Here is a 27,117-nt window from a genome sequence, read left to right on the forward strand (position 1 = left end):
TAGTGGGTGCAAGGTAGAATCTTGTAAGTCATTCAAGAAAGGGGGAAAAAAAAAAGAAGCCAAAAATAAGATTTGTTATAATAAAGAGAGATATATATCTTACTTGTATAATGCCTATGATGATTTCATCAGTGTAGTAGTTTGGGTCATTTTCTTGCAGGGATAACAGAACATCATCAATGGCTTCTCTTCTTTGGATTGAGTTCTTGCTATCCTATGTTCTTCAATCAATTCCTGCATAACTTGGTCCCTTTTTCTCTGCAACCTCATCAATTTCTTCTCCAAACCATTGAAGCCAACCCACCTCAAAAAGGGGAAGAAATCTACAATGTTGGATGCCCCAGCAAGACCAAACATTTCCTCTACAAGCTCTTGGAATTCCTTTGCCTTATCCAACCCATCAACATTATCGCCATAGTACCTCTTTCCAGCAATCATCATCATCATATTGTTGAGGGTAAGCTCAAAGAACAAAGACTTCATTTCTATGGTCTTAGAAGATTTTCCGGCGAAGGCGAGGAGCCGCTGCAATAAAAAGAGTACTTCATTGGTACGTATTTTGGAGAACATTTGGAGACGAGTAGAGGAGAAGATCTCAATAGTGGTGAGGCGCCTGAGATTGCGCCAACGCTGGCCGTAGGGAGCTAAGGAGAAGGTAGTATTATCGAAACCCAAGTATTTCCCAGAGAGGATGTGAGGGCGGTTGGCAAAGACTATGTCATTGGTTGTGAAACATTCCTCAACTGCTGAAGGGGAAGAGATATAGAGAACACGGCGTGAACCAAATTTAAGGAGTAAGATTGGGCCGTATTGGGATGAGATGTGGGCTAAGGTGTGGTGGAGTGGCTTCTTGAATAGATAGAGATGGCCTATGATGGGCAAGGAGAGAGGGCCACTTGGTGGAAGGTTTTTTCTCTTTGGGAAGAGTTGTTTGGAGAGGAGAAAGAAGGCTAGAAAGAAAGCTAGAAAGTAGTAGAATGCTGACATCTCCATTATTGGAAGCAATACTCTTTGAACCTGTTGCAGAAGAAATGATGAAGAGAAACAGATAAAAGCTTCATATTTATATTTGAAGTTCAAACTGAATTACAGAATTACGTATTCAATGATGATTAGCAAAGGCCACTCGTTGAAAGTAGCATGTCAAGGAAGCTGACATTGACCAGTTTTTTCTTAGTAAAAGACTTTGACACCACTAATTGCATTATTGGCGAATCATATGTTGGTGTATAATGTCTTGTATTCCGTCACAGTTCAATCCAGGGAATACTGGTGCAGCACCTAGACATGTAGGACGGTGGATTAGGGTACTTTCCGGATTAGTGTTTTTTCGCTATATATTTGTAGCAAGGATTTCTTTCTCTGTAATGCAAGTAATACTGAAAGGTGTGAAGACGAGTGCTGTAACCCTATTCTCCATTGATAATAAAACATGATCTCATCTCACCGGGGACGTAGGCAACTTTGCCGAACCTCTTAAAAATCCGTGTGCATTATTTGTTTTGTTTTTCCATTATCTTTTACATCGTTTTAGGGTTGCGTTTCTACACGATACTCTTTGGTCAATGGATCAGGTTCATGTACGAGAATGATCCTTGATCTGTGGATTTAGAATCTATTAAATGATGAGAATGAAAATTGAATCTAAATCCACGAACATGGTCGTTCTTGTAAGTTCTCCTAGGTGAACATGATTCGCTCTCTACTCTTTGAACTTGTTGCAGATGATGTAATGAAGAGAAGACAGAGATTGCTGAATTACGTACTCAAGTATGAGAAATAAAGTTCACATTCTGGAAATAGGATGACCAGTTACATTACTTCCACATCAAGAATTAGAAAGTGGACCTCAGCAATGTCCCCGGCCCATTCAATGTTTTGGATATTCATGGACCTAAAACAACTTAATATATGGGAAAGGAAAAAGGCTGCTAGGCACCCTGTTGGGTTCTCAGCGTGTGCACTCTCTTTTTCCTTTTGAAATGATCTTTATGTTTAAGAGTGTTAATCAGTTCGTTTGGATTGATTTTGGTCTGGTTCCACTGGTTTTAATTTGCGAATGAGTTCAATCAAAAAAAAAAAAAAAAAAAAAAAGTGAAAATGAATGGAACCAAAATATGATCTGATTAGAGTGTACCCAACTCCGCCATTTACATATTACAAAGGTTCAATTAGATGAGTGCAATTCAAGATTCTGCTCTAAAAAAATGTTTAGACGTCTAGAAAAGAAAGAAAAAATTTTGAATTTGAGGAGAGAGATCAACACATAATCAATCATTGTATTATTATGATTTTTGTTTTATTATGTTTTTTTTTTTGTAATTTTTTTTCTTTTTTTATTTACATCCATACATAAACATAATGGAAATTTAGGTGTGTCTTTTATCCTCTTTGGAGACAGAGGGAAAATGAAATAGAAAAGATAGAAAAATTCATCCATAGATAGGGGCGGTGGGTTTCCAAGCAATTCATCCATTGTGGACGTTTGATATTTTGCTAGTTTGACCATCCATATAAATGCACTCCTTTTATTTTCTTCGAAGTCACGTTTGTGGCCCTTCTCTAAAAAGCCCTAATGGAAATTTAGTGAAAGAAAGAAAAAATTCATCCACAACCAGGGCCGCGGGTTTTCAAGCAATTCATTCATCATAGACATCTTTTGCTTGTTTGACCATCTAAATTGAAGCTTCCAAAAAAAAAAAAAAAAATCATCTAAATAGAAGCTCTCTTATTTTCTTCAAGTCACATGTGTAGCCCCTCTCAATCCTAAGTAGAATGACCTACTGTCTAATGAATTTTCGTCTCTGATATTTTTAAGTATTAGATAGATAGACATAGGAGTGTCAGTTGGTTGGGCTCGGTCAAGCTTAGCCTAGCTTGGTCAATTTCAAAGGTTGCACTGTGATCACTCGTTTAGTTAATCGAGCTTAACTTGAACGGGTATGCATGATACGATTATCACTTATTGGTCGGTCTCGAGTTATAATGGGACTACCATAATTGGGCCTTAACCAGGATTCAAACTTGTTTAACTTTAAATGAGCTTTAACTGGACTCTAAATAATTGGTGTCTTAAAATGAACTGGAAACAGGGGGATACCAGATAAATGAGGCCCATAAATTATATCATTTCTCTATTTAACTATAATTAATCTTTAATAATAAAACTACAATTAAACTTTAATGAGTTATTCACCTGGAAATAAATTAGATGATTTATTTATATATAACCATCTAAACTTCATGATTGAAACTTTAGTTTAAGAGACTTCCAAGAGCCATCAAAATTGATATATGAACTGTGGTCTTTAGTTTATTGGTAGTGTTGACAAAATGTGAATTTCAATGAGAACTGAAGGGGTCGGGCTAGGTCAGGCCCATATTTGGTTGCGCCAATCGGGCCCCCACAAGCTAGGTGCTTGCATTAGGAATACCCGATTATTAAATGGCTAACACGTTTAATAAATGGGCTAGGTCAAGCTAGTCTATAATCCATCGGGCTCAATCGAGTTAGTCGGGTCGGGCCTGGAATTGATACCCCTCATAGGCGTCCAAGTGTGGAATAATCATATGTGATCAATTTCCAAAGCAGAATTATGTCACATTATGGCTCTGGGTACTGTATTAACTTCTTACCTTTACAAAACTTGGCTTAAATTTACTTGATGATCACAAGTTCTGGTTACATCTAGGAGCGGTCAAAAAAGCTCGGTCAGCCCGAACAGGGCCTAGTCTGAGAATTTCAAGTCCGACATCGGGTTGGGTTGGGTCTGGGTTGAGGTCTCAACCTAACTCAACCGGACCCAACCCAACTCAATCCAACTCAACCCTATATATTAAGTTTTTAATAATATAAATAGGTACTTATACAAGAAGGTTTGCAAAAAGTCTTCATTTTCTACAATCTACATATGTACGAAAACTTTGGTCTTTGGCCTCTACAATGCATCAAGATCAAGCAACCAAGTAACCAATAATACTGAGCTGGGCCAGATTGGGTTAAGCCTGGACCAATCAAGGCCCATGAGGGCTAGGCAGGGTTCGGCTAAACCCGACAGGGTTAGACCTGGGCTGAGATATCCCAGCCCGACCTAGGGCTAGGCACGGCTTGGGTTGAGTTAAGAGACCCTAGGGTTGGAGTGGGTTTTTTAAAACGTAAACCAACCTAGCCCATTAACACCCTTAGTTACAACCAACCAATGCTCTTGATTAAACTACAATGTGGCTAATGTAATTTTTTTTTTTTTTTGACAGGGAGGGAAGTAGGTAACAGCCAGGAGGTTCGAACTTGAGACCTCTTGGTGAGCATGAGATTTTTGCATACCACAGCTCACCAAATACACTAAGCAGTTGTTGCAATGTGGCTAATGTGATGTTTGATACAAATAAAAATAACCCAATTATGGGAGATTAACACGTGGCAAAAGACCTGCTGCAGATGGAAAGCAAGCCAAAGCAGTAGAGATTTGTTGAGAAGCGGACTCCACATTGGCGGAGTTATAACAGGATTTGGACTCTTCATGGAGACCAAACTCTTCGATAGCAGAGTCACATCGGGGCTGGCTGTCCCTTTGCCGTACAGATAAGAGATGTGACTCAATGAATTATCCGAGAAGGACTCCCATATTCGAACAAAACTCTACTTCGTCCCATTTTTTAAATAGGAAATGTACAGTACTCGGTAAATCACTTCACAATCTTAGTACTAGTGGTGCAACTTGATCCATTCTACTGTGAAAAAAGCTACATTGAGGTAATCCACATTCCTCTATTTGCTTTCTATTTTACACATCTCTTTCACACACATACATGCAACATGTGTCACACACACACACACATATATATACACTGATAAAAATACACGTGCAAATGCATGTGGTCTTATGTTGAGAGAGAGAGAGAGAGAGAGAGAGAGAGAGAGAGAGAGAGAGAGAGAGAAACTGTTGATATACATGACTAACATGAGAATCAAAAGCAGAATAGCTTATGTGTGAATCTCTGCCTCAACAACCTTAGAAACAAGAACTTTAACCTCGGCTTCTTAAACTCAGCAATCCCATTCTCAACAACAATGTATCACATCCATCATAAGAATTGTATTTCAATATGGGAACAACCGTAGCTTTCTATTTACAACAATAACATTTTCAGATCTTACTAAAGTAGAACCCATGAAAAAGTCAAGGGTATTGAAAACTAACTAAAATTATAAGAGAAAGATAAGCACCAATCACTACAATGAAGAATCCGGTTATACCTTGACAAGGAAGAAAGTAGGTCAAGAAGAGGTCATTCAGTTGCTTACCACGATTGGAACAAGGATGTAAGGATCCTTTGTTGTTACGCTTAGTTTTTTGTCAATTACAGGGAAAATCAACTTCACAATAAGGTCGGTAGCTCTGTACGGTTTAATTGAAGAGGAGAGAGAGAGAGAGAGAGAGAGAGAGAGAGAGAGAGAGAGAGAGAGAGAGAGAATGCATAAAAAAAAAAAAAAGAATTTTAGTTGGAAGGGAGAGAGAGTGAGTGAATCTATTTAGAAGGAGAGGAGGGGGAGATAGGATAGAATCTAAGGAGTTTCTTAGGGGGTGGTTGGTTCGGTAAATCTTTGGGATGACATTCTTAAGAATGATAATTCTTAATTTTAGGAGTTGTTTGGTTCCACTAGGATGACCCTCATATCCTAGCACCCTACTTCTCATGAATGACCATTTTACAAAAGATGTGCTTCAAATATGAGTTCACCTGAACACCTAAACTCAGATTTGATCAACGTTTTTTCAACCTAGTATAAAAGGAAAAATGGGAAAGATGTTCTGAAGCAACGTATCAACCCACGACCCCTCAAATGGCAACATACTCACCCCGCGATCTCTCAAGTACCGACCTGCGAACTGCGACCTACGACTTGCGAGGAATCTCACCGAGAGTCCGCCGTTGGTGACTGGTAAGCCCTCCATCTCTCTCTCTCTCTCTCTCTCGATCGATCGATCGATCGATTTCATGGAGTTGTAGGTTTAGGTTTTTAAAATCAAAACCTCTCTATTTTGATTTCATGGAGTTGTAGGTCTAGGTTTTAAAATCAAAAGCTCTTTCATGGAGTTGTAGGGTTAGATTTTTAAAACCAGAAGCTCTCTATTTTGATTTCATGGAGTTTATTTTGAATTCATGGAGTTGTAGGGTTAGGTTTTTAAAACCAGAACCTACCGCTTTCTGTTTCCTCTCTCTCTCTCTCTCTCGCTTTCTCTGTCTACGACTCTCTACCGTGTTTTCCTTGACGGTTCTTAAAACCAGAACCTATGGCTCTTAAAACCAGAACCTACGGCTCTCTCTTTTGTGTTGTAAGCATTATTTTTAGAGGGTTTTTTAACTCAGACCACATATGATCTGTTCATGGATATATAGTAGTGGGGATTGAAGTGATCTGCTCTCTGGTTCGCCTGCCCTCCCACCAACGACGTTTGCTACAGCCAGCTGGCAACTCTACAAATTTGGATTTGGTATTCTCCTCCTCCTCTCTCTCCCTCTCTATATTTGTCTTGCATTTTGGACTTCGTTTATGAGGATCAGTTAGTCAGGTCTGCTATCAGTTTTCATGAGGATCGGTTATTCAAGTCTACTATTAGTTTGTGAATTGCAAGTTACTACAAATTTTGCGCATATTATCTATCTTATTTTTAGTTTGAGATATTTGTTGACACATTACTTGTGGCATTTGAATGCCTCATCTTTCTTACAATATGTAGCACCCCAATAAAATAATAAATAGATACATCTAACAGTATTTGATATGGTAATTGGTAGAGCATTATTGTGGATAGAAATTAGTTTAGGGTATATCATGGAATAAAAATTTCAGGTTACATTCTGATTTGGCAGATTCAAAGAATGGTTTTGCAGAGATTTTTCTTTTTAGGTTCCTTGATCAAATTTGTCTTGAGTGGTTGTTATGGTGAAGTAATGGAAGTTGTAGTTGTTGGTGGTAATGGACTTAGAGGGAATGCTTGTAGGAGTATAAGACAAAGGAAAATGGGTTTCTGTGTCTAAAACTTTCTACTAGAAATGGGTTTCTGCGTCTAAAATTTTCTACTAGAAATGAAGAGGAAGAGATTACTATTACCTGTGGATTACTTGTGAAAAGCCCCTTGTGAGACCAAGTTGTTGCCTGTCAATGGAAAGTTCTCTTGATCCTGACGACCTTATTATTATTGATCCTCATTATACTTCAGTTTCTAAGATACATCATCTATTATATTCAGAAGCATTTCATTTGAATTCTTTTGTTTGAAAGCCTAAAATTTTTAATTCGTTCTCTCTTTCTTTTAATAGTTTTGATTTCTCCTTTTTGAATACATATAAATGCATTACTGGTTTTCTGAAGTGCTTGTTTAATTCTAAATTGTAGATTTACGTAAAAAATTGATAGTGATGATGAATATGATGAGTATTATCAGAGGCGCAAGAAAGTAATAATATTTGCGGCTACTGCAATGGTTACAGCAGTGGAACAGTATAAGAAACTATTTCTATGTAAAAAACCTTATCGTAATGAGACTCGACGTGGCTCCGTTGAGACACAACGAATCATTGGACATACTGACAAGACATGTCGAAACATGATAAGAATGAGTCGAAAGGCGTTCTTTAACCTATGTCAAGTGATGCGTGCCAAGGGTCTTTTGTATGATACAATTAATGTTCAAGTTGAGGAACAAGTGGTTATTTTTTTATATGCAATCGGTCACAATGTTAAGAACCGCGTCCTCTTACATTTGTTTGGGCATTCAGGTGAAACTATCAGTCGGTATTTTAATCTTGTTTTGGGAGCAGTTCTCAAATTGTACCCGGTATTGTTGAAGCCTCCAAGTACCATAACACATGAGCGAATAGCAGGTAACTATAAGAGCTTTTACCCTTACTTCAAGGATTGCATTGGAGCCATAGATGGATCACATATCCCTGCATGGGTACCAATTGCTCAACATCAAACATTTCGTGATAGGAAGGGAAATATATCGCAAAATATCCTAGCAGTTCGTGATTTTGATATGAAGTTCACATATATACTTTCTGGTTGGGAAGGACCAACATCTGGTTCACGAATATTAGATGATGCCATTCACAGAGAAGGTGAGGCAAAACTACCAGTTCCTAGAGGTAAATTCTATCTTGTAGATGCAGGGTTTACAAACCAGAAGGGGTTCTTAAGACCCTACCGTAACGTTCAATATCACTTGAAATAAATTCGAATGTTTCACCTGTCGACAAGAAAGAATTGTTCAACTTGCGCCATTCAAGATTACGTAACATAATTGAGTGAGCTTTCAGACTGTTGAAGTCAAGATTCAAGATTTTGAAAAGCCAACCAAAGTATCCTTTCAAGACTCAAGCTAGGATTGTACAAGCTTGTGTTATGATACACAATCATATCCTTACCCAAAATAGTGTTCAAGAAGAAGAGGAATGGCTTGAACAGGAGAATGCAGTTACAGGTGAGAATACTAATGAAGAAGCAGAAGACAATGATGAAAATAGTGATGAGGATTCTGACGTTGATGATGAAGATGATAACTTTGATCAAGATCAATTCTGAGAGGAGATGGCTGATTATATGTGGAATGATTGGATGGCAGGAGATGATTCAGATGAAAAAATGCATAATTCTTCATATGAATCACAAGAAGATACAAACTAAATCCATTTATCTTTTGTCCTAACTACTTGAACTAGACTTGGTTTCATTTTAAGATTTTGTAATTTGAACTACATGAACTTGGTTTGTGTGTCTTGGCTTGTAATAACTTTTTTCAGTTCATGGTTTGACTATTAATATGCGTTCTTTGGAATATTATGCTTTTTTTTGGATGGTTACAGTTATTTCCGTGCTTTTTTTTTTGGGCTGAATATTTGATATCAGGATTCATTGTAGCAAAGATGGCCGCAGTTGAGGGTACTAACTCAAAATTGCTACATGGCCTTTTGAGATATCTCACTACTTTTTGGAGCGTCTTCTACACCAACAACAAAGGGGAAAGAATGGAGATAAAGGGTTGAAAAAAGAACAATTTCAAGTAGTCTCAACTGAATTATATGATAGATTTCATATGACATATGACTGGGGACAGTGCCGTAATCACTACAGGATATGGAAAGCAAGGTTGAAGTCGCTTGTTGACTTGCAAAAAAATAGTGGAGTGGGTTGGAATGACCATGAGAAGCGGTTTGATGTACCACAACACATGTGGAATGAATTCAAGGTTAATTAAATGTTTGATGCATTATTTCTAGATTGTTAGAAAGGTATACTAAAGGTAACGTTAACAGTTTACTATTCTGACAATCCAAGAGTTAATTATATTTTTTTTTTTTTAGAAAAAAGAGCAAAGATTTTGGAAAGAGCATAAAGTGCTTCCTATTCACCTACAACTTGTTGAATGGCTGCGTAATGAAATTGCCACCAGAGCTGGATCTTCACACCCATCCGATGCAGTCAATGAGGACCAGCCTTACAATCCAGTGCCAATTGATGAAGAAATTAGGTTGGACAATTATGATGCTATTGATGATAATGTTGGTGAAAGTGCCCATTATACTCCCAATGCAAGTAGCAGTCGTTCCCGTGGTAGGCCTAGTTCAGGGGTAACAAGTAAAGAGAAGAAGAAGAAAGGAGGTGCAGAGAAGGTTAGTAGTCCTTTGAAGGTGATAGCCAATGCAATTGTGGAGATGGCCAAGCAAGACCCTCGGAAGGAATTTGCAAAAAACTTATGTATTGAGATTGATGCACTTCCAGGAGTTGAGTTTGATAAAAAATTGCGTGCTAAACAATTCTTCATGCAACATAAGGAATTGCCTCCCATCTTCTTGAATGCCAATGAGGCAGATAAGCCTAAGGTGTTTGAACACTACATGAAGAATATCGAAGATGGTGGTCAAGATTGAGGAGGTGTCGCTTTATTTATTTATGATTAGTGTGTTGTTTCAAAACATGAGTAGATATTAACTAGACAATTTATGACAAACATTTGAAATGCTTATTTTGGTGATGTAATATTGACTCGATTTTTGAACTCTTTCATTTAAACTAATCAGCTGGTGATTGGTAAGCTTCTGTAAGAAGGTATTATGAGTTTTATTGGAAAGTAACATAGTTGGATGTCTGTTTATCAAGAATACTCATGGAAATATATGGTAAATTAGTTTTTGCCTTGGTGTGTGATCCTTCATGGGTCATCTGATTCTGAAGAGCAAAGCTGCAACAGTAAATTTAGGAGCATACTAACAATTTTTGTATGCAGGGTTTTCCTTTCTTAACTGTTAGATTCAGATCAAGCATTTTTTTTTTTTTTTTTATGGTGGATATGGTTAATTAATATCTATGGATTAGGGCCATTAAATGAAACTTTTTCAAGGGATATTTTCTTGGCAACCCTGTAACAGATCCAGTTCTTGATATGCTCATGGGATGGGTCTTATATCAGTTGAACTTTATGGAGGGCTTTTTGCTCAGTTGTATATCTATCATTGATGTGCAATTCATGTTTCAAGTAATGGTACTTGGCTGGTTTTTAGAGGTCAGCATTACGCATGCCTTCTCTTCCTTCTTGTTTTTGTTTTATTTGCACTTGTATCATCTTCTTGGCGTTTCACTTGTATTATCTATTCTTCTTCTTCTTATTCTTGTGTTCACCTTTTTGTCATTTGTATAGAGGGAGAATTTGCACCCAAAACTTGTAGGAACTGTGCTTGCATGCTTTATACTTCTGTGGGGAAATAGGTGACTAACTATGTAATATATACTTTTTTTGTTATATTCCTTTAATGTGATTGACCCCTGCTAATGGATCTTTCCTGAGGTTTCATGACCTGCATTATTTTCAAGTTAGTTCCTATTTCTTGGATACCAAATGTGATACAAATGCAATGGAAAGAGAATTTTTGTGATGTAAAGAAGTGGAAATGCTACTCTTGTATATAAAAATCCTTTCTAGAATCTGATGTAACCTAATCGAAAGCAATTTCATAACATGTAAGAAGCTGACTCCTAGGGAAGTAGGTGTGATAGTTTGGAGCCTACTTTGCTTTTTGCATCTTGATCGGTTGATTCTCCAACATTCTCTATTTTGAAAATATCTAGATTCATTTTGAAAATTTTGTACTCTTTAATATTGGGGCCTTTTGGTTGAGCATGTGACTCTGTGAATTGTGATAAATGGCCGCTGCAGACATACAGTTCAGTGTCGTAGCTTAATGTTTATTTAGGGTGGGCGAAGGCTGAGGAGAGAGGATGAATCATTTTTAGTGGAAAAGTCCTTTATCTCATTATTTTTTCCTGCCCTTTTTTCCAAGCCTATGATTCATATTCTGTTTGGGTTATTATGTTTAGATTTGATTGCCTGTCTTCTATATTCCTCTTGTTGATAAATCCATGTTAATATGCTGTGGTAACTTTTCTTTTGGTTGGATGGCTTTTTTAGTGAAGATTGTACTTTCTGCTTCTTAGTTTTATGTTTAATATTCTCTTTTTTCATATTTATCTAACACTAACATTTCTTGATTGGATTAATAATATTGGTGAAGTGAAATGTGTTTCTGATGGGTTCAGTAGGATTTAATCTTTGGAATGACTTGTGACTTGGATTTGTGAAAAAATTGCTTAGGGTGACAATGTTCCTGCTCCAGTATTGGAGCATATGTCGTACGCTGCGTTGCTGTGTGCATCCTGATACACAGCAACTGCTCTGTCCTTTGGGGGCTGCAAAATAAATAGTTGGAGCCTTTTCTGGACAGGTTGGGAGGGTGGTGGGCCCTGCTTCCAAATGACACATGATGAGGGTGGGGTTTTCCTGCTACTTCACTCCGCCACATGGTCTGAAATGCCCCTTTTGCTGCCTCAAGGTCCTTCAGTAAGCGACTGCATACACATGGGGTTGTCTTTGGATTTTTATTTTCTTTACAATGCATGAGAGTGGGAAGTAAATTCTTATATTTTCTGATACGTGAAAATATCTGCCTCAAGTTGCTTCAGTAAGCGACTGCATACACGTGAGCTTGCAACACAAATACAAGATGAGGTTATCAAGTTCGGCCGTTCTTCTAGGGTCTCTTGCACTGTGAGTCTCATGATTGTTGTTTCATATAATATTTGTTTCACACGTTTCATTCTTCTGTTCGCTTCTCACTGATCATATGCTCTTTTTTTTTGGCTCAATTCTTCCTTCAGTGTTTGTATGGTGGAGCTCCAAAGGGCCCTCAGCTTCGAGAATTGGATCGAGGGGCAGATATTGTTGTTGCCACCCCTGGTCGGCTCAATGATATCCTTGAGATGAAGAAAATTGACTTTCGTCAAGTATCTCTCCTTGTCCTTGATGAGGCAGATCGAATGTTTGATATGGGTTTTGAACCTCAAATCCGCAAGATTGTGAATGAGATTCCCCCACGTCGGCAGACTCTCATGTACACTGCAACCTGGCCCAAGGAGGTCAGGAAAATTGCGGGAGATCTACTTGTTAATCCTGTTCAGGTGAATATTGGCAGTGTTGATGAGCAAACAAGGCCATCACACAGGTATGTTTATTCATATTTGTCAAATAGTTGATTGAATTTATAGCTCCAATCATGAAAGAGATTACAAGGTACCCATTTGATGGATCGTGGGATGACCTACCTAGAGAAGAAATATGCACCTGGACCTGTCATTTGATTTCATTGTTCCTGTCCAGAAGATCTGGCAGTCGAAATTAAGGCCTGATTGAATGTTCTCTCTAGATTTGCTAATGTGAAAATTAGGCAATGGTTTGGAGGGACAACAAACTGAAATTACTTATTTGCATAGGTATATTTGTAACAGTGTTGTGTAGCTGACCCATTTGTATGACAAGGATTAGTTGAGTATCTATTTATGCAACTACTTCCCTCCTCATCACCCCCTCCAAAAAAAGAAAAGAAGAGAAAAGTAAAGGCAGTAATAATACCCTCTACTACAGAAGAGCACAAAGCCATGTTCTGTTATTCTTCAATCATTCCCCCAGCCCAAGAAACAAATTTCTGCCTTCCTTTCCCTTGTTCTTATATCATTCCTTGTGTTCACCTCAATTTTGTTTTTGAACCTGCAGTATGTTGAGGTAGTCCCGCAAATGGAGAAGCAGAGACGCATAGAACTTGTGAGAGACGCAGGTTTTTTGAAGCAGGAACAGTTTGGCAGGTTGAAGTACATTATTGAAGAATGGCAAAGAGGAAGGCAGGAGAGCTGGTGCTTCTATTTGAATTTGCCTCGGAAATGTATGACCTTAGGAAAGTAAAATTTGCCTCCCTTAAGAGCTTAATATGGTTTTTATTAATGGCTATAAGAACCTAATATACCTGAAAAAGTGAATTCTTTATGAACGAATAACTCAAATGTTTAACCAATTTTCACCCATCTCGGTTCATTGAAAAAAAAAATTGTTCCTATCACATCCTGTAAAAAAGAAATAGTAAGTGAAAAGAGCCTTGCTATGACAACCTGAGGTCCTCACAGACTTGCTACCCGGTATCTTCTTATGGCTGAAATGATGATGACCATGGGGCCGACCGAAACAAGAGAATATTTGGTTTTGTTTTTTTTTTGTTTTTTTTTTTTTTTCTCTGAAAAGAAAAATATCATTTATAAACGAAAAAGAGAATGGACATCATTATAAGACATTGGGTGGGGAATAGAGGTTTTCTAAGTTAAGATTACAAAGTTGTGAGAGTGAGAATTCTTCTATTTGGGGAGGGTCTTGTGTATTGCCAGCCCTTTTGTTTTGGTTTTTCGGTGCAAATGCCGACCCTTTTGCTAATGGTAAGTTAGATAGGTCTCTCAACTTTATCAAATGTTTGAAACAGGATTTTTTTTTTTCATGACAGTGAAGTGGACAACCATGATTCCTTCTTGTTTGGTACACCTATTTATCCTCTAATATATAGCATATCCTCCAATTTTTGTCTTTGCCATGCCATTTGGGAGAATTTCCCATGCGTTACCAATGGTGAGTCTGTAATAAATGAGAGAAGGTTTCACATGACATAACTTTGGGGAATCTCCCATGCGCTTTTTATGTTTTTGGGTTTTTTTAGTAGAAGGGTATCTCATGCCTTACAGGGAGAGAGACAGAGAGAGAGAAATATTTTTCAGTATGGGCAAGTGTTATCTGTCTGAGAGCCATGTGCTTCTTTTGGGAGGGGCATGGTGGTCATTATGCACTCCCTCTACGATGTAAAGTTTGCTCTCAGACAAAAAGCTGTCCCTTTCAATAATTATATAATTCTTCACAAGAGCATTGCAAATTAAGTAGCAATAGATCTTGGGAAAATTTTATTAAAAAAAAGAGAGTTCTCATGTGAGGTGCTCAACGTCCCTCACAAATATTTTTTCTATTTATTTAAAATAATTAAAAAAACATGCAATAAGGCAAAGGTCACACCGCTTATTTAAACATCCCCTCTCTCTTCCATCCAACGAGTGAAGGCAAGATTGTACACATACATGAATGTGCATAAAATATTTTATTAATATGAAATAAACAAATAACAATTTTTAAACATCTGATTGGTTGATTCTCTTAATGTTAGATTTTTTTTTCCCCTCAGAGTATGGGTACTATTTTAAAAATGAGAAATGAATTGGTTCCCATTTTGATTGAATACTAAGGCTATGTTTGGTTGCAAGGGCAATTTAAAGGAAAGGAAAGTCAAATTTTCAAACTTAAGAAGAAAATTTTTTTCCTCCTGATTACATAATTTGAGCCATACTACAAATTATGCTTCAATGCAAAATTGTGGGGTGATTTTTTTTTTTAATGGAAAAACCATATATTTTTTTAAGATAAATCACTTTTAAGTTATTTAAAAATATAAATTTTAGAAATAAATAAAAAATAATAAAAAAGGTTATAGTTTTTCACTTCACCACTCTTATGTTTAATTAAACAATTTAATAGGAAGAATCACTACACATGATTAGGGTAACCAAAAAGTTTTACAGTAAGAATCACTACACAGATTTAGGATAACCAAACAGTTTTATAGTAAGAATCACTATACAGATTTAGGGCCCATTTGGTATCGTTTCTATTCCAAAAACGCCGTTTCGTTTCAAAAGCGAAAATTTCAGTTTCTGTGTCAAAACGCAGTTTTTAAACGAAAAAATGTTGTTTTAAAATTTCAGATTTTTATCGGGAATTTTTTTTTTTTTTTTTTTTTTTGTAAAATGGAACGAAACTGAGAAGACGGAACTCCATTTTGGAGTTCCGTCAAATCTCGTTTTTTCAGTTTTTTTTCACTTTTTATTCCAAAAAAACATAAACGGACCATAAGTACACCAAACAGAAGATTCTGTTTTTTCGTTCCAATAGAACGAAAAAACTCCAGAAACGTTTTTTTAGAACAATACCAAACGGGCCCTTAGAGTAACCAAACAGTTTTCAGGCAAGAAACATGTACCAGACTCAAGGCAACCAAATGATTTTTCAACAAGAAACACAATTCAGAAGAATGTCCATCAAAAGATTGACATCCATATACGATACATACACCATTTGACTTATCGAACCAAACACCCCCTTAATGTTTTGAGTTGGAACCCTTGTGTATATGAGAAGCCAAATTTAAATCCAATGTAAACCTCTCTAATACCATTCGTTGAGTGACTCAGGAATATAAAACATGAAAAAGGGAGAAGTTTCAATTGAAGTGTTAATCTGTACAATTTCACCAAAACCCCCCATCTAGTATGCTTTAACTCTGATTGAGGATACGAAGTGAAGATCTATACAATTTCACCAAAATTTACATCACCGCTGTGGAGATCTGTGGTTGCAGGAAGTGAAGGTTGAACTTTGGCAACCCTTCACAGTTTAAAAACAAAGAGGTAGAAACCCTCTCCGTCGCCGTTGATCGTGCCTGCTTAATTCGTCGTCGTCTTCACTTCGACTCCTTGTCGCCGACGATGGAGATGAGTGAAACAAATGTAAAGGGTTTCATAAATTGGGGGTTATGAGGGTAGGGATAAGGGTAAGGAGTAAAATGGAGAAAAATAAGTGGTTAAAGGTGAAAGGGTAAACTTGTATTTTAACAACCAAAATTAACAGTTCACTAACAGTGTCAACTGACATGAAGTTTACGTAATATTTAAAAACATATAGGTGAAGAATGTAATAAAAATAAAAGACGGGGGAATGTAAATTGTTCTAAATACAAATACAAATCATACCAAAGAGACCCTTGGCAAACCGATTTCTTTTTTTTTTTTTTTTTTTTTTTTTTTTTTTTTGAACATTTTAGGCTTTCAAATTCTAGCCATCCTCTTGCTGAGCTGGCCTCTTCCATTTCTGATCCAAGAACCCAAACAAGTGATCAGGCCGTGCCCAATCCTCATGTGTCCCACGTTGACCCGACTACCTCAACCCATCTTAACCATCTTACTTCCCCACAAGCCCTTATGGGTCCCATAATTAATTCTTCTCAGTCCACACCCATTCCTAACCCGGACCAACAATATCTGAACCACCCCAGCCAACAATCCCCCCTTCTTCCTCTGCTTTGCATAACCTGAATCACCCCCTTTACCCTTCTTCCTCTCTTGATCCTTTTTCTCCTGAAAATTGCTGGTCTACAACTATTCCCTCCACTTCTTCCCTATTTCCTCCTTCCTGCCATCGCCCTTCATCTATTGAATCCATTCCTTTGCTTCATCAATCTGTTCATTCTCTCTCCTCCGCGCAATTGGAGGCCATGGTCCCAAAAAAAAAATCCCGTTAAAATTTTGTTCTCTGGTTTCCTATCCCCACATCTTTTTTCTGTAGGGCTGGTTTGGTGTGGTTTAGGTCTCCTATGCTAACCTTGTTGGCTTTCTATATTGTATTTGATTTTTTTTTCTTTAAAATATTTTCCATCCATCCAAAATAAACAATGGTGGGACACTTTTACCCAATTTCGACCCAATATACCAAATAGTGTTTACTAGGAGTGTAAGTTTGGCCCAGACAGTTTGAAATTGCCCTAGCTTGCCTTGAGCTCAAACCCTGTCTAACCCGATTATGAGGATCAACCAGATTCCACCCTATTTATAAGGGTTGGGCTGAGCTTGGGTTGAGACCTAGGCCTAGTTGGCCATATCCAACCAGTCCCGATTTTAACCCTGATCTGTTATTATGTTTAGTTATAGTGTTCTCCTTCCCCTAATATATAATGTATTTTTAAAATCCTATTTCCCCAACCCGATTTTTCTTTATAACCCAGAAAACACGAACTCTTGACTCATCCCTCTCCTGTAATTCTCTGCCCCATCTATCCATCTCAAAGATCATGCTTCTCTCTCTTCTTTTTTATTTTTATAACAGTATATTTTGTGAATGTAAATTATGATTTAGAAGTTTACTTGTCACATAAGTTGATTAAGTTTTACTCTCTATATGACTTCAACCAACATCATGTCTTACACAAGTCACATATTTTACTTATTGAATTGAGACGACCAAATGGCCAAACTATTTCTCCATTTTCCTTACATAGACTGTCTTTGTAACTTCTATCATGTATTGATATAAATTTTAAATACAGTAACAATCATGAAGAATTTGACCAAATTTGATATGTCTAGTTTTATGGGAGATGTGATTATGCCAAGCTATTAAAATGTCTATCTTATAACCAAATTAACAATCTTGATTATTGCAAATTCAAGGATTAAAGATGAACAAAGCTGACCACATAGTCTTAACATCTCTCCACCCGCCGTTTGGTAAGTATGCCATTTAGTAAATATACGCTAAACATTTGATACCTTTTATAGAGGAGAAAAAAAGAAACCAACTAGGATCAACCCAACCCAACCCTGAGCCCAATATGTTTGTACCTCAGTGAACTTAGCAAGGTTAGGTTAGACCCGAGTTGAATTTTGAAGACCTATGGTTGAATTATGGATTTAAGAAATCGACCCTGTTTCACCCCTCGTGTCTATGATAATACAATCGGCAATCCAACATACTATATTGTATTTTCAAACCCTACTGCATTTTATTGTTTTAATTGTAATAATATATAGGGTAGAGCCATAATACATGTACTATAACTCAATAACCTAGATTTAATTACTTAACTTTACAGATCCTAACAAAAAATGGCTTAAGGCATTCTTCGTGGATTGTCCATGGGTCAAGAGAAACTCAATCCTTTAATTTATTTAACATTAAACGAAAGAGGAAATGCCAACTCTGAAGTTCTGAACGAGTGGTTTACTAAAGTGGAAGTTGCACCCTATGACTTCCACTTCTCCAGTACGGGTAATATTAATATAAAATCGCAAAGGAAGCCAGAAAAAAGATTAAAAAAAGGCTCCTGTTCTATATTGTGGACAGCCCTAGCTCCCCAGAATCAGATGTTGAATAGCTTCAGTTTGACTTGCGTAATCAATCATTTCTTCCCTGCCGATTCCAATTCGGATCAGTTCAGAATCGGCCGGAATCAGCTTCAAAAACCCTAGAAGATCATTAGATCTGAAAAACCACCGAGTCAGGGAAAGAAATATTCTGATTCAAAACAGATGAAATCGGTCGATCCGATTTAACGGTGGTGAAAAGGGAAACACAGTTATATTCATATGGAGTGCTTAACAAAAAACACATTTGCAGTATTGGAATAAAAAACTAATGTGTCTCTGAAGAGACTCGATTCTGTAGAGAGAGTTAATTCAGGTGCTAACGCTACTGGCCTCGGACGCAGCACCACGAGGCAGCTCCAGCAGAACACTGGTAGGGGAACAATGGGAAGTCGATGATCGAAGCGCCTCAGCAAGCGGACCACCACCCATTGAAACCACTGGGTGACTTCCCCATCCCATCGACGACCAATTGCTGTTGTAATTATTCACTAATTGCTGCTGCTGATGCCGCTCTCCTGCAAATCTAACATGTTCAGAACCTTCCTCTGCCTCATAATCTCCATTCCCTGTCGACAACTTCAAAGAGAAATCAGATGAAGGTGAAGGTGAAGATGCAGCAGAAGCATTCCCATTTCCAGAAACTGATATGGATAAGCAAGTAGTGGTATTGGGCTCTCCATTATGATGATCATGATGTTGATGATGCATTCTTGGCCAGTCATCGAAGAAGTGACGAAGTACCCCTCGACCCACTGGCCTCCCCTCTCCCATTGAAACACCGCTGCTCTCAATCCCAAGATCTCCACCATTTCTAGCTTTACCCTCAAAGGATCTACAACAATCAATGAAAAATGTCATCAGAAATTGAATAGTCAGTTAACCAATTCCATCCATCAAAGACTCAATTCTTCCTGTAATCAATCATTTAATCAATTTTGCTTTTTGGTCAAAGCAGGTCTCCCGGCTGAACCCCTCCCAACCAACCATGGCCGCTCCTACTACAAACCTAAAGAGGTAGAAACAACAACGGAAAACACTACATCTCACCTATGGTTGAGATGAAGAAGATCGAGGGAAGATGAGGAGCTACAAAGGGAAAAAGGGGATCCACTAGCCACCGCAGTTAAGGATGACGCAGTAATCTGGGTGGGATTCAGGACACTACCAGCAACCACGGTAGAGGTGGAAGTGGGGATTTCCACAGGCTTTCTTGAACGGTTTCTGCCTCGGTTCAGGTGGCGCTCGCAGTACTTGTGGCCAGCCACCACGTCTCTCGAGCACCTCCACTTCTTCCCATCTGTTCTCCTGCATCTTCCGGGCTCCGGGTCTACCCCACTTCTCCCCCAGTATCCTGATTGCATCACTGTAACAGAAAAAAACACATCCCATGTTCACATCATTCAAACGAATCAACCAAAACCAAATAACAAAACCCTAGTTTGGGAAAGCCACCATCAAACCATCCACAATATTGTCCAAATAGAAAAGGGGAAAAAGTTCATCAGATGGGGTTTTGATCACACAGCAGAGGAAGAAATAAAGAAAATGAAAACCCAAACTTGAACTTACCCGATGGTTGATTATGCTCACACTGATGATGAATATAACATCCAGAACTACCCAGAAGGCTTTTCTTGATGGGATAAAGAAGTTCAGGAGGAACAGCAGCTCCAGCCAGTAAATACTTGAAGATCAAAGCTTGAAGTTCAAGCTCACGCCACTGATCCAAGCTGAAAAAACTCCCCATTCCTGCAAATCACAGACAAATCGAGGAAAGAAAGCAAACCCATCAGAAGAAAAGAGAGAAACTACCAACATCAGATTTAACTTAATCTATTTCTGTGCGATTACACTTTCTGGAACTGGGGAGAAGAATATGTTGAATGCCTAAGGTAAAATAAATATCTTACTAGGAACTCTGGTTGTTGTAGTTGAATCAGGAAAGACTGACAGGTTGCTGATCCTGCTGTTGGGCTCAGGTACAAACAATGGTAGAGCAGACCCAGATGGCTCTCGATGGGCTTCAAAGAGTTTTGGTGTCTTTGCAGAAGGAAACTGATCTGACTCGTGCTGGGGTTTCCATTGCTTCAGATGGTAGTCCATGGAGAGAGAGAGAGAGAGGTGAAAGGGAACTGGGTTGTTTGTTGTTGCTCTAATAATACTCTTTCTCAGAGTTCTTTGCTAGGTCCTGATGAAACGAGTTTCCAAAGGTTTTCCGTAAGCAGCCCAGTTAATCCTTTTATATGTTCTCTGAGAGAGAGAGAGAGAGGCCTGGGGCTAATAGCCTGATAACAAAGACTGTTAAGTCTGTTTTGGGAAGTAGACTAGGCTTTGGGCCACCCAAGAAAAAGACAACTAGACAAGACAGTAGAAGAGACGAGAGAAGACTTAAATACTGCTTTAAACACAAGAGCGAGCTTGCAGTCTTCTTTCTCTTACTACCTTGGTTTTGAAAATAATGAAAAAAAAGAGGGGAGGAAATAAATACATAAACAAACAAGAGACATTAAGAAGGTAGAAATAACAAAGTAATGGCTAGTGAGAGAAGTAAAGCCTGAGCAGCAGAGCTTTTGCAGTTGAGAAGTAAGCCTGAGCTGGTAATAATCGGCTTTTTAGACTGACTTGATATTTGGCCAAAAAAACCAATATAATGAGTGCAGTTGGGGGACACGGCCGTTTGGCTATTTCATTCATTGAATGTTCAGAATAAGAAGGAAACCATTTTTCATGGAGGAGACATCACAAATTAGCAATTAATCAATAATCCAATACAGCACAGGGAACACGAGAGGGACGTTCTGGGATTCTTTTCTGTTGTAAAGTTGGAATCCTCAGACACGATTTAGCTGCAGGAATAATTCTAATCTAAGAAGTCCAATACTACTTCTAGGGATGTGTTCTGATTCTACCCGGAAGAGTTGGAAGAATTGGGATGGTGAAGGAGACAACTAGCTAGGGATGTATTCTGATTCTCGAAGAGGTGAATGAATGGTGGTGGTTAAACTGTTGAAAGTAGTCGCTAGAATATACTTCTTGTATTTCATTGGCATGGATGTCCATATGAAACTGTATGGATCTAAGAGACGGGTATAAGTTTTTTTGGGTTGTTTAAAACTTATTCGATCACTTATGCAAAACTCTTACATTTCTGGTCAAGAGTGTTTGGCCTTTCAGTTTATGTCTCGTCTAAGATCGTCTAAGATTGAGTATTTTTAATATCTTCTTTCCTTTAGTTGGGCCTTATGCCAAAAAAAAAAAAAATTTGGACTAAGGACAGTCTCCTAAGGAGAGGGTTTAGATCTTCATAAATTCAGGAGATTAATATTGCTGACATTGTCAAACTTATCTAGAAAAGTATTTCTAAATAAAAAAACACTAGGATTGATTGGGTGTACATACTCCAAATATCTCAAAGCGGACTTCATTTGGATTTCTAGGTGCATCATGGATGTTTCTTGAGCGTAGAAAAACATTTTGAAGTATAGATTAGAAAATGCCTCTTGAACTTAGAAAAGATTTTGAAATATAGAAACTTTGTTTTTAACCATATCAGAACTTCCATTGATGATGGTCCTAATACTTACCTTTGGGCTTGATAATTGGCACCTCGATGATGTTCTAATTACAAAATATGATGATGGAATTAGATATGGTGAGGAGTCTGATAGATTGGTCAAGGTATCTTCGATCCTTCAAGATGGTGTTTGGGATTCTTGTAAGAGAACTTCCCACTCTTTGATTGAGGTGTGGAGTAAGCTGCCAAATATCTTATTGAGATCAAGAGGGAGTGGTGATATGGTTCAATGGGTGGCTAACTCTTCTTTTTCCTCTTCTTATGCTTGGATGCTTGTTAAGCTTAATACCTCTAGACATTTCATTTTGTCACCCTTCGAGGTTGCTTAAGCAGTGAGAAACATCTCCCAAGACATAAGGATCTTGTATGTATAGTCTTTAGACATTTGCAAACTATTCATGAGAAACTACCAAAATACCATTGGAATGAGAAATTTGGATTGAACTGTGTATTTCATTTTCAATAATTGCCGAGATGTCTAGATGTTAAATCATTTCATTATATCCCAACTTATAAAGGGATCAAGCTCATGTGCTCCTTTTTAAGAAAAAAAAACATTATTTTTTGATGATTAGGATTTCATTAATTCTTCAATCTTCATCTTTATTCCTCATCACTTTATGGACTTCATATGTTTCTTATCATAAAAACCAACTAAGGAGTGTGGGTATACATTTTCCCAACCAACTCCCTATTCCTCCTCTTCCAAAGGAGGATAAAAATTCCCTTCAAATAGATATAGAGAATCCAATGCACCCACATAGGGACATAGTTGTTTGATTCTTCGATTAGTTCGCGAATTATTCAATCGAATCAAATAATACAAATTTTGACCGAATATGATTTTTTCACAAAATTATGAATAAAATCGAAACTTTAAACTCAAGCGAATTATTTGGCAGAATCTAAATTATACAAAAAAAAAAAAAAAAGATTTATTTAATAAATTTTCTAAAAATAATAAACTGATAAAAATAAATTAATAAATTATAAATAAAAATAGAAAATATATAATTTAACTATTGGTCATTTGGAGCAACTCATTGGAAAAAATAAATAACTAGGGTGAATATCTTTTTTTTGGTAGAAATACTGGGGGGAATATCAAACCTTGAGAGATGTTGGTTGGTTACTCCTTAGTTCATGCCCCATCAAAGTTTAATATAAGTTGGTGACCACTCTGATTTATAAGGGTTGTCTTCCTTGTATTGTTTCATGCCTATCTAATGTGGGACTATACTACCATAAGTTCATGACCATTCTTCTTCTTATTTATAGGGGTTTACTCCCTTTTATTGTTTCATTCTTTTATTCGATATGAAACTAAACTGCTATGTTGTAAGATTTTCTATTCCCCGTTTTAGTAATGAATGCCCACAAAAGACTAGTTAAATATCATTGCTTTGATCATCATATTATAATAAAAATATTCTTTTTCCTTTTTTGTATTTTTTTTAACAAAGTTTATGGAACGTAGCTAATAATTTAAAACAAGCTTTACTTGAAACTCTACTTAGGTTATAAGAACATAGAGCTCTCTTTGACTAAGTTGAGAGTTGACACAATCTGCAAAGGTTTTGGCAATAAAATTAAACTTTCTATTAAGAGGTATACCCTCATCTTCTAAATGTTTATTAGATGGTGAACTAATAAGAGGAGCTATACTATTAGAATAACCAGACAACCACAAATGAATGACATGGGCTGGGTCCACTACACATCATCTTCGAAATTGATAATCTCAAGAATATGAGGAATGTGAAATAAGTAAAATAACTATAAAAAATGAACATCCAAGTTTATCTTCAACGAATTATTCTTGAATCCGAATTCGAACTTGAAATTTATTTGACTTGTATTTTAGACCCATTATTTTACCTAATGTTTTAAATAATTCTTTGAGCAAACAATTCCTGAATCCAAATTCGCTAACTATGAATAAGGGTGGAACATAAGGCAATAAGTTAGCGAATGTGAAGAATAAGTTCGCTGAGAGGATACGAGTTCTGAAACATCATCGATCATGATGGCCTAAAAATGGCTACAGAATGCAAAGAGAAAGAGAGGATTGTTGGAAAATGTAATGAAATTATTTGTAAATTGAAAACAGGAAAGGTAATTAAAATTTTCGGGAAAAAAGGAATTACACATTGACAACATGTAATTCTTTACCCTTAAAGTACCTTATTGAAAAACATACGTTGAAGGTACCTCATGTTTTTAATATCATGTTACAGGTTCCTTGTTAATAAGTTTAACATAAAATGAGAAATATTTTCTATTGTTGTCCACAAACAAATCTCCCACCACTTGCCTTCTACCCCCCACCTTTGCCACTACCTTCCATGAGGCCCCACCACTGCGTCTCGCTCCACCCCATGCTGCCCCGACCTTGTAATCCGCAACTCCCACCTCATCCCAAGCCCCCACTTGCTCTTCTCCCCCATGCCTCTCTCGAGTCTCCCTCCCCTTCCTCCTGCCAATCCCTTCTATAACTCCCACCATCTGTAGCTCCCAACTCCCGTTCCACCCCTATTTTTTTTATTGCGCCCCCAACCCCCACCTCTACCTCTATAAGGACTCAACACCTATAACTTATCTCATGGTAGCTATTTTCTTAGTGGAGAATCATCATTTTGGTATATTATCCAAATAACGGATTTACACTATTCTTAAGAAATGTGATTTTATCTATAAAAAGATTAAAAACTACTCTTAAATTAGGTAAATTACACATGTTTTCAGATAAATTTGACTAGTCAAATGAACTTAGGATTACATGAAACTTTGGGACTATAAAAAATATAACACCAGCTTTCCAATAAGCCTCATCAATAGTTTTAAGTTTGAATGAGAATACTTTTAAATCGCTTGAATGAGAATACTTTTATCAAAACAAAATTTTTTTAACAATGTTTCACCATACTAGGAGTTAAGGGATTTTAAGAATCAACATTTACTGGATGCAAATGGGGGGGGGGGGGTATTTTTATATATGAATAGTATCTTAAATAAATGAAATCATTTACTTAACTGATGTTTGGCATAAATAAGGGTTGAGCCTCGACAACACATTCATCCCCATCTGATCAGATTAGTTCGTCTACTGATTCACCCAATGGAGATTAACAGTGATCATAGAGATAATGTCTCTCTCCTCTGTGTCCACCAATAGCTCATTCGTTACTGGAAAACTCCTTACTCAGTGATGGAAACACCTCTAACGCGACGGCAGCCTCTCTTTCTAAGGTTTACCAACAACAGTGGGGATAAGCACAATCAATACCGCCACATCAACCCTACCCACCACCCATGTGTCTTATGGAGGCCCACCCACTGGCCATCACTGTAGGCATTTTCAGTGAGCACAAACTCTAGAGACTACTTGCAGTCCTAGACTACCTCATGAGACAGTAGAGTTAGAATATGACTCTCACATGTGATAATAGACTTTCTGTCCATTACTCACATATGTTAACAGAGTCCTACCCTATTACTATTAGAGTTTGAGTCTCCCATATGTGATCATAGAGTTTGTCTATAACTCAATAACTATAATCTCTATATAAGAGCACCATTGTACACTCATTAAAGTTAATACCAATAGACTATTTCAACATGGTATCACGAGCCGCATAAAGCTCCACCGAGCACCTTCCTCATCCCACGTTTTCCTCCCCTTCTCTTATTACACCCCACTACCTCTCCAATAACCCACACCTCCCCATCTTCCTCTCTTGTAAAAAAAAAAAAAAAAAACAGCAAACCAAACAAAAACCACCCACGTCCCTTTTCTCTCTTCTAGTATCCAAAAAAAAAATCCTAAAGGGACCAATGTCCCTTTCACCATTCCCACTTCCCTTTTCTTTCCCAACAACCCACATCTCTCCCTCTTAACCTTTCAAATACAAACACCAACAAAAAAAAAAAAAACAAAGCAAGCCCAAAACCCCAACCCACGTTTCTCCCCTTTTCCCCTCACATACCTTTTCTATACCCCAATCCCTAATGACCAAACCACCTCTTCCCTCTTTTACCATGGCCGAACCATCCCCACCTCCCACATCCCTATCTGGTGCTCATCATATGATATCTCTAAAGCTCACATCTAAGAACTATGTTTATTGGCGTACACAGGTCGTCCCTATCTCACTGGCCAACGCCTCTTCGACTATGTCACAGGTGACAATCGTTGCCCTCAAGACCCTATCAAAGCCAAGGCATGGCGTGAACAAGATGCTTTTATTATGAGCCTTCTCATCACCTCTCTCTCTCTGAAGAGGCCTTTTCATTAGGAGTCGGACGTACCACTAGCAAAGAGATCTGGGATGCACTCCATGCTGCATTCAGTTCTCCGTCTACAACTAGGATTCTGTCTCTCAACGTCTCCCTTCAAAAATCTGGTTCACAAACCAGATGAGACCATTACTCAGTTTCTCTATCAAGCCAAGCATCTCTCCGATGAGCTAGCAGCTGCAGGGAAGCTCTTCCCATTGGAAGACTTTAACATCCACATCTTCCGAGCCCTACGCACTGATAATCAAGCCCTTGCCTCCATTATGATGGCACAAAGGGAGCCCATCTCCTACACTGACATGCATGGTCTCCTTATAAGTCATGAGAACCTTCTCCACTCACGCCTTCCCATTGTTGATCATGCCATCGATGCATCAGCCCATGTCACTCACCAAGGTCGTGGCCCTCCTTCCACTGGTGGTCGTGGTACAAGCTCCTCCCGAGGTCGTGGTCGTGGCCGTGCTAGTGGATTTGGTAGCTCTAATGGATTCGCTCAAAATCCATGCACAATTTGTGGATGCACTAATCATCAGATAGACACTTGCTACTAACGCCCACAGGGACCTACCAGAGCCGCCATTCTACCTACCCCTCCCCGTCCCTACAATCGGCCACCACCTTAACCCAACGCCTACCATACTACACCCTTCCCTACCCCTCAACCCCCTACCATCGTACCTCCACCCCATCACCCCACACCTCCACAATCCTTCACCACCTCTTGGATCCCTGATACTGGAGCCACCCACCATTCCACCCCTGACTTAACCCAATTCTCCACCTATAATCCATACACAGATAATAACAAACTTGTGGTTGGTAATGGTAAGGGCCTTCCTATATCTCACATAGG

At 38.0% G+C, this 27,117-nt stretch overlaps 3 protein-coding genes, 1 long non-coding RNA gene and 1 pseudogene across 4 annotated transcripts; 3 read left to right on the forward strand and 2 right to left on the reverse strand.

Moving 5' to 3' along the window:
• LOC122058629 overlaps positions 1-993 on the reverse strand; it is a 1,780-nt pseudogene extending 787 nt beyond the window's left edge.
• A 6,494-nt stretch (positions 994-7,487) lies between these two features.
• On the forward strand, positions 7,488-8,590 carry LOC122059004 (protein ALP1-like). The gene is made up of 2 exons (XM_042621714.1): positions 7,488-8,197; positions 8,443-8,590. Exons 1-2 carry the CDS (start codon positions 7,488-7,490, stop codon positions 8,588-8,590), a joined length of 858 nt encoding a protein of 285 aa, XP_042477648.1.
• A 222-nt stretch (positions 8,591-8,812) lies between these two features.
• LOC122060141 lies at positions 8,813-10,051 on the forward strand. Its single transcript, XM_042623323.1, has 2 exons — positions 8,813-9,254; positions 9,370-10,051. Exons 1-2 carry the CDS (start codon positions 9,102-9,104, stop codon positions 9,934-9,936), a joined length of 720 nt encoding a protein of 239 aa, XP_042479257.1. The 5' UTR covers positions 8,813-9,101; the 3' UTR covers positions 9,937-10,051.
• Positions 10,052-11,978: 1,927 nt separating this feature from the next.
• LOC122058730 lies at positions 11,979-13,364 on the forward strand. Its single transcript, XR_006133892.1, has 3 exons — positions 11,979-12,107; positions 12,218-12,561; positions 13,110-13,364. It is a non-coding gene; the product is annotated as an uncharacterized LOC122058730 (long non-coding RNA).
• Positions 13,365-18,525: 5,161 nt separating this feature from the next.
• On the reverse strand, positions 18,526-20,641 carry LOC122058862 (growth-regulating factor 3-like). Its single transcript, XM_042621560.1, has 4 exons — positions 20,305-20,641; positions 19,964-20,143; positions 19,442-19,757; positions 18,526-19,226 (listed from the first exon to the last, which is right to left on the reverse strand). The coding sequence occupies exons 1-4, from the start codon at positions 20,495-20,497 to the stop codon at positions 18,704-18,706; spliced, it is 1,212 nt and encodes a 403-aa protein (XP_042477494.1). The 5' UTR covers positions 20,498-20,641; the 3' UTR covers positions 18,526-18,703.
• Positions 20,642-27,117: the final 6,476 nt, after the last annotated feature.

The sequence above is a fragment of the Macadamia integrifolia genome, chromosome 13 (genome assembly GCF_013358625.1).
Source record: "Macadamia integrifolia cultivar HAES 741 chromosome 13, SCU_Mint_v3, whole genome shotgun sequence".
Taxonomy (NCBI): Eukaryota; Viridiplantae; Streptophyta; class Magnoliopsida; order Proteales; family Proteaceae; genus Macadamia; species Macadamia integrifolia.

Bases quoted from the DNA above. Each gene is read 5' to 3' on its own strand.
- LOC122059004 (XM_042621714.1), top strand. From the start codon at position 7,488: ATGGTTACAGCAGTGGAACAGTATAAGAAACTATTTCTATGTAAAAAA. The intron at 8,198-8,442 runs GTTCTTAAGACC...TACCCAAAATAG, and splicing joins GGGTTTACAAACCAGAAGGG to TGTTCAAGAAGAAGAGGAAT.
- LOC122060141 (XM_042623323.1), top strand. From the start codon at position 9,102: ATGACATATGACTGGGGACAGTGCCGTAATCACTACAGGATATGGAAA. The intron at 9,255-9,369 runs GTTAATTAAATG...TTTTTTTTTTAG, and splicing joins ACATGTGGAATGAATTCAAG to AAAAAAGAGCAAAGATTTTG.
- LOC122058862 (XM_042621560.1), bottom strand. From the start codon at position 20,497: ATGGACTACCATCTGAAGCAATGGAAACCCCAGCACGAGTCAGATCAG. The intron at 20,144-20,304 runs GTAAGATATTTA...TGTGATTTGCAG, and splicing joins TACAACAACCAGAGTTCCTA to GAATGGGGAGTTTTTTCAGC. The intron at 19,758-19,963 runs GTAAGTTCAAGT...TTTCTGTTACAG, and splicing joins TGAGCATAATCAACCATCGG to TGATGCAATCAGGATACTGG.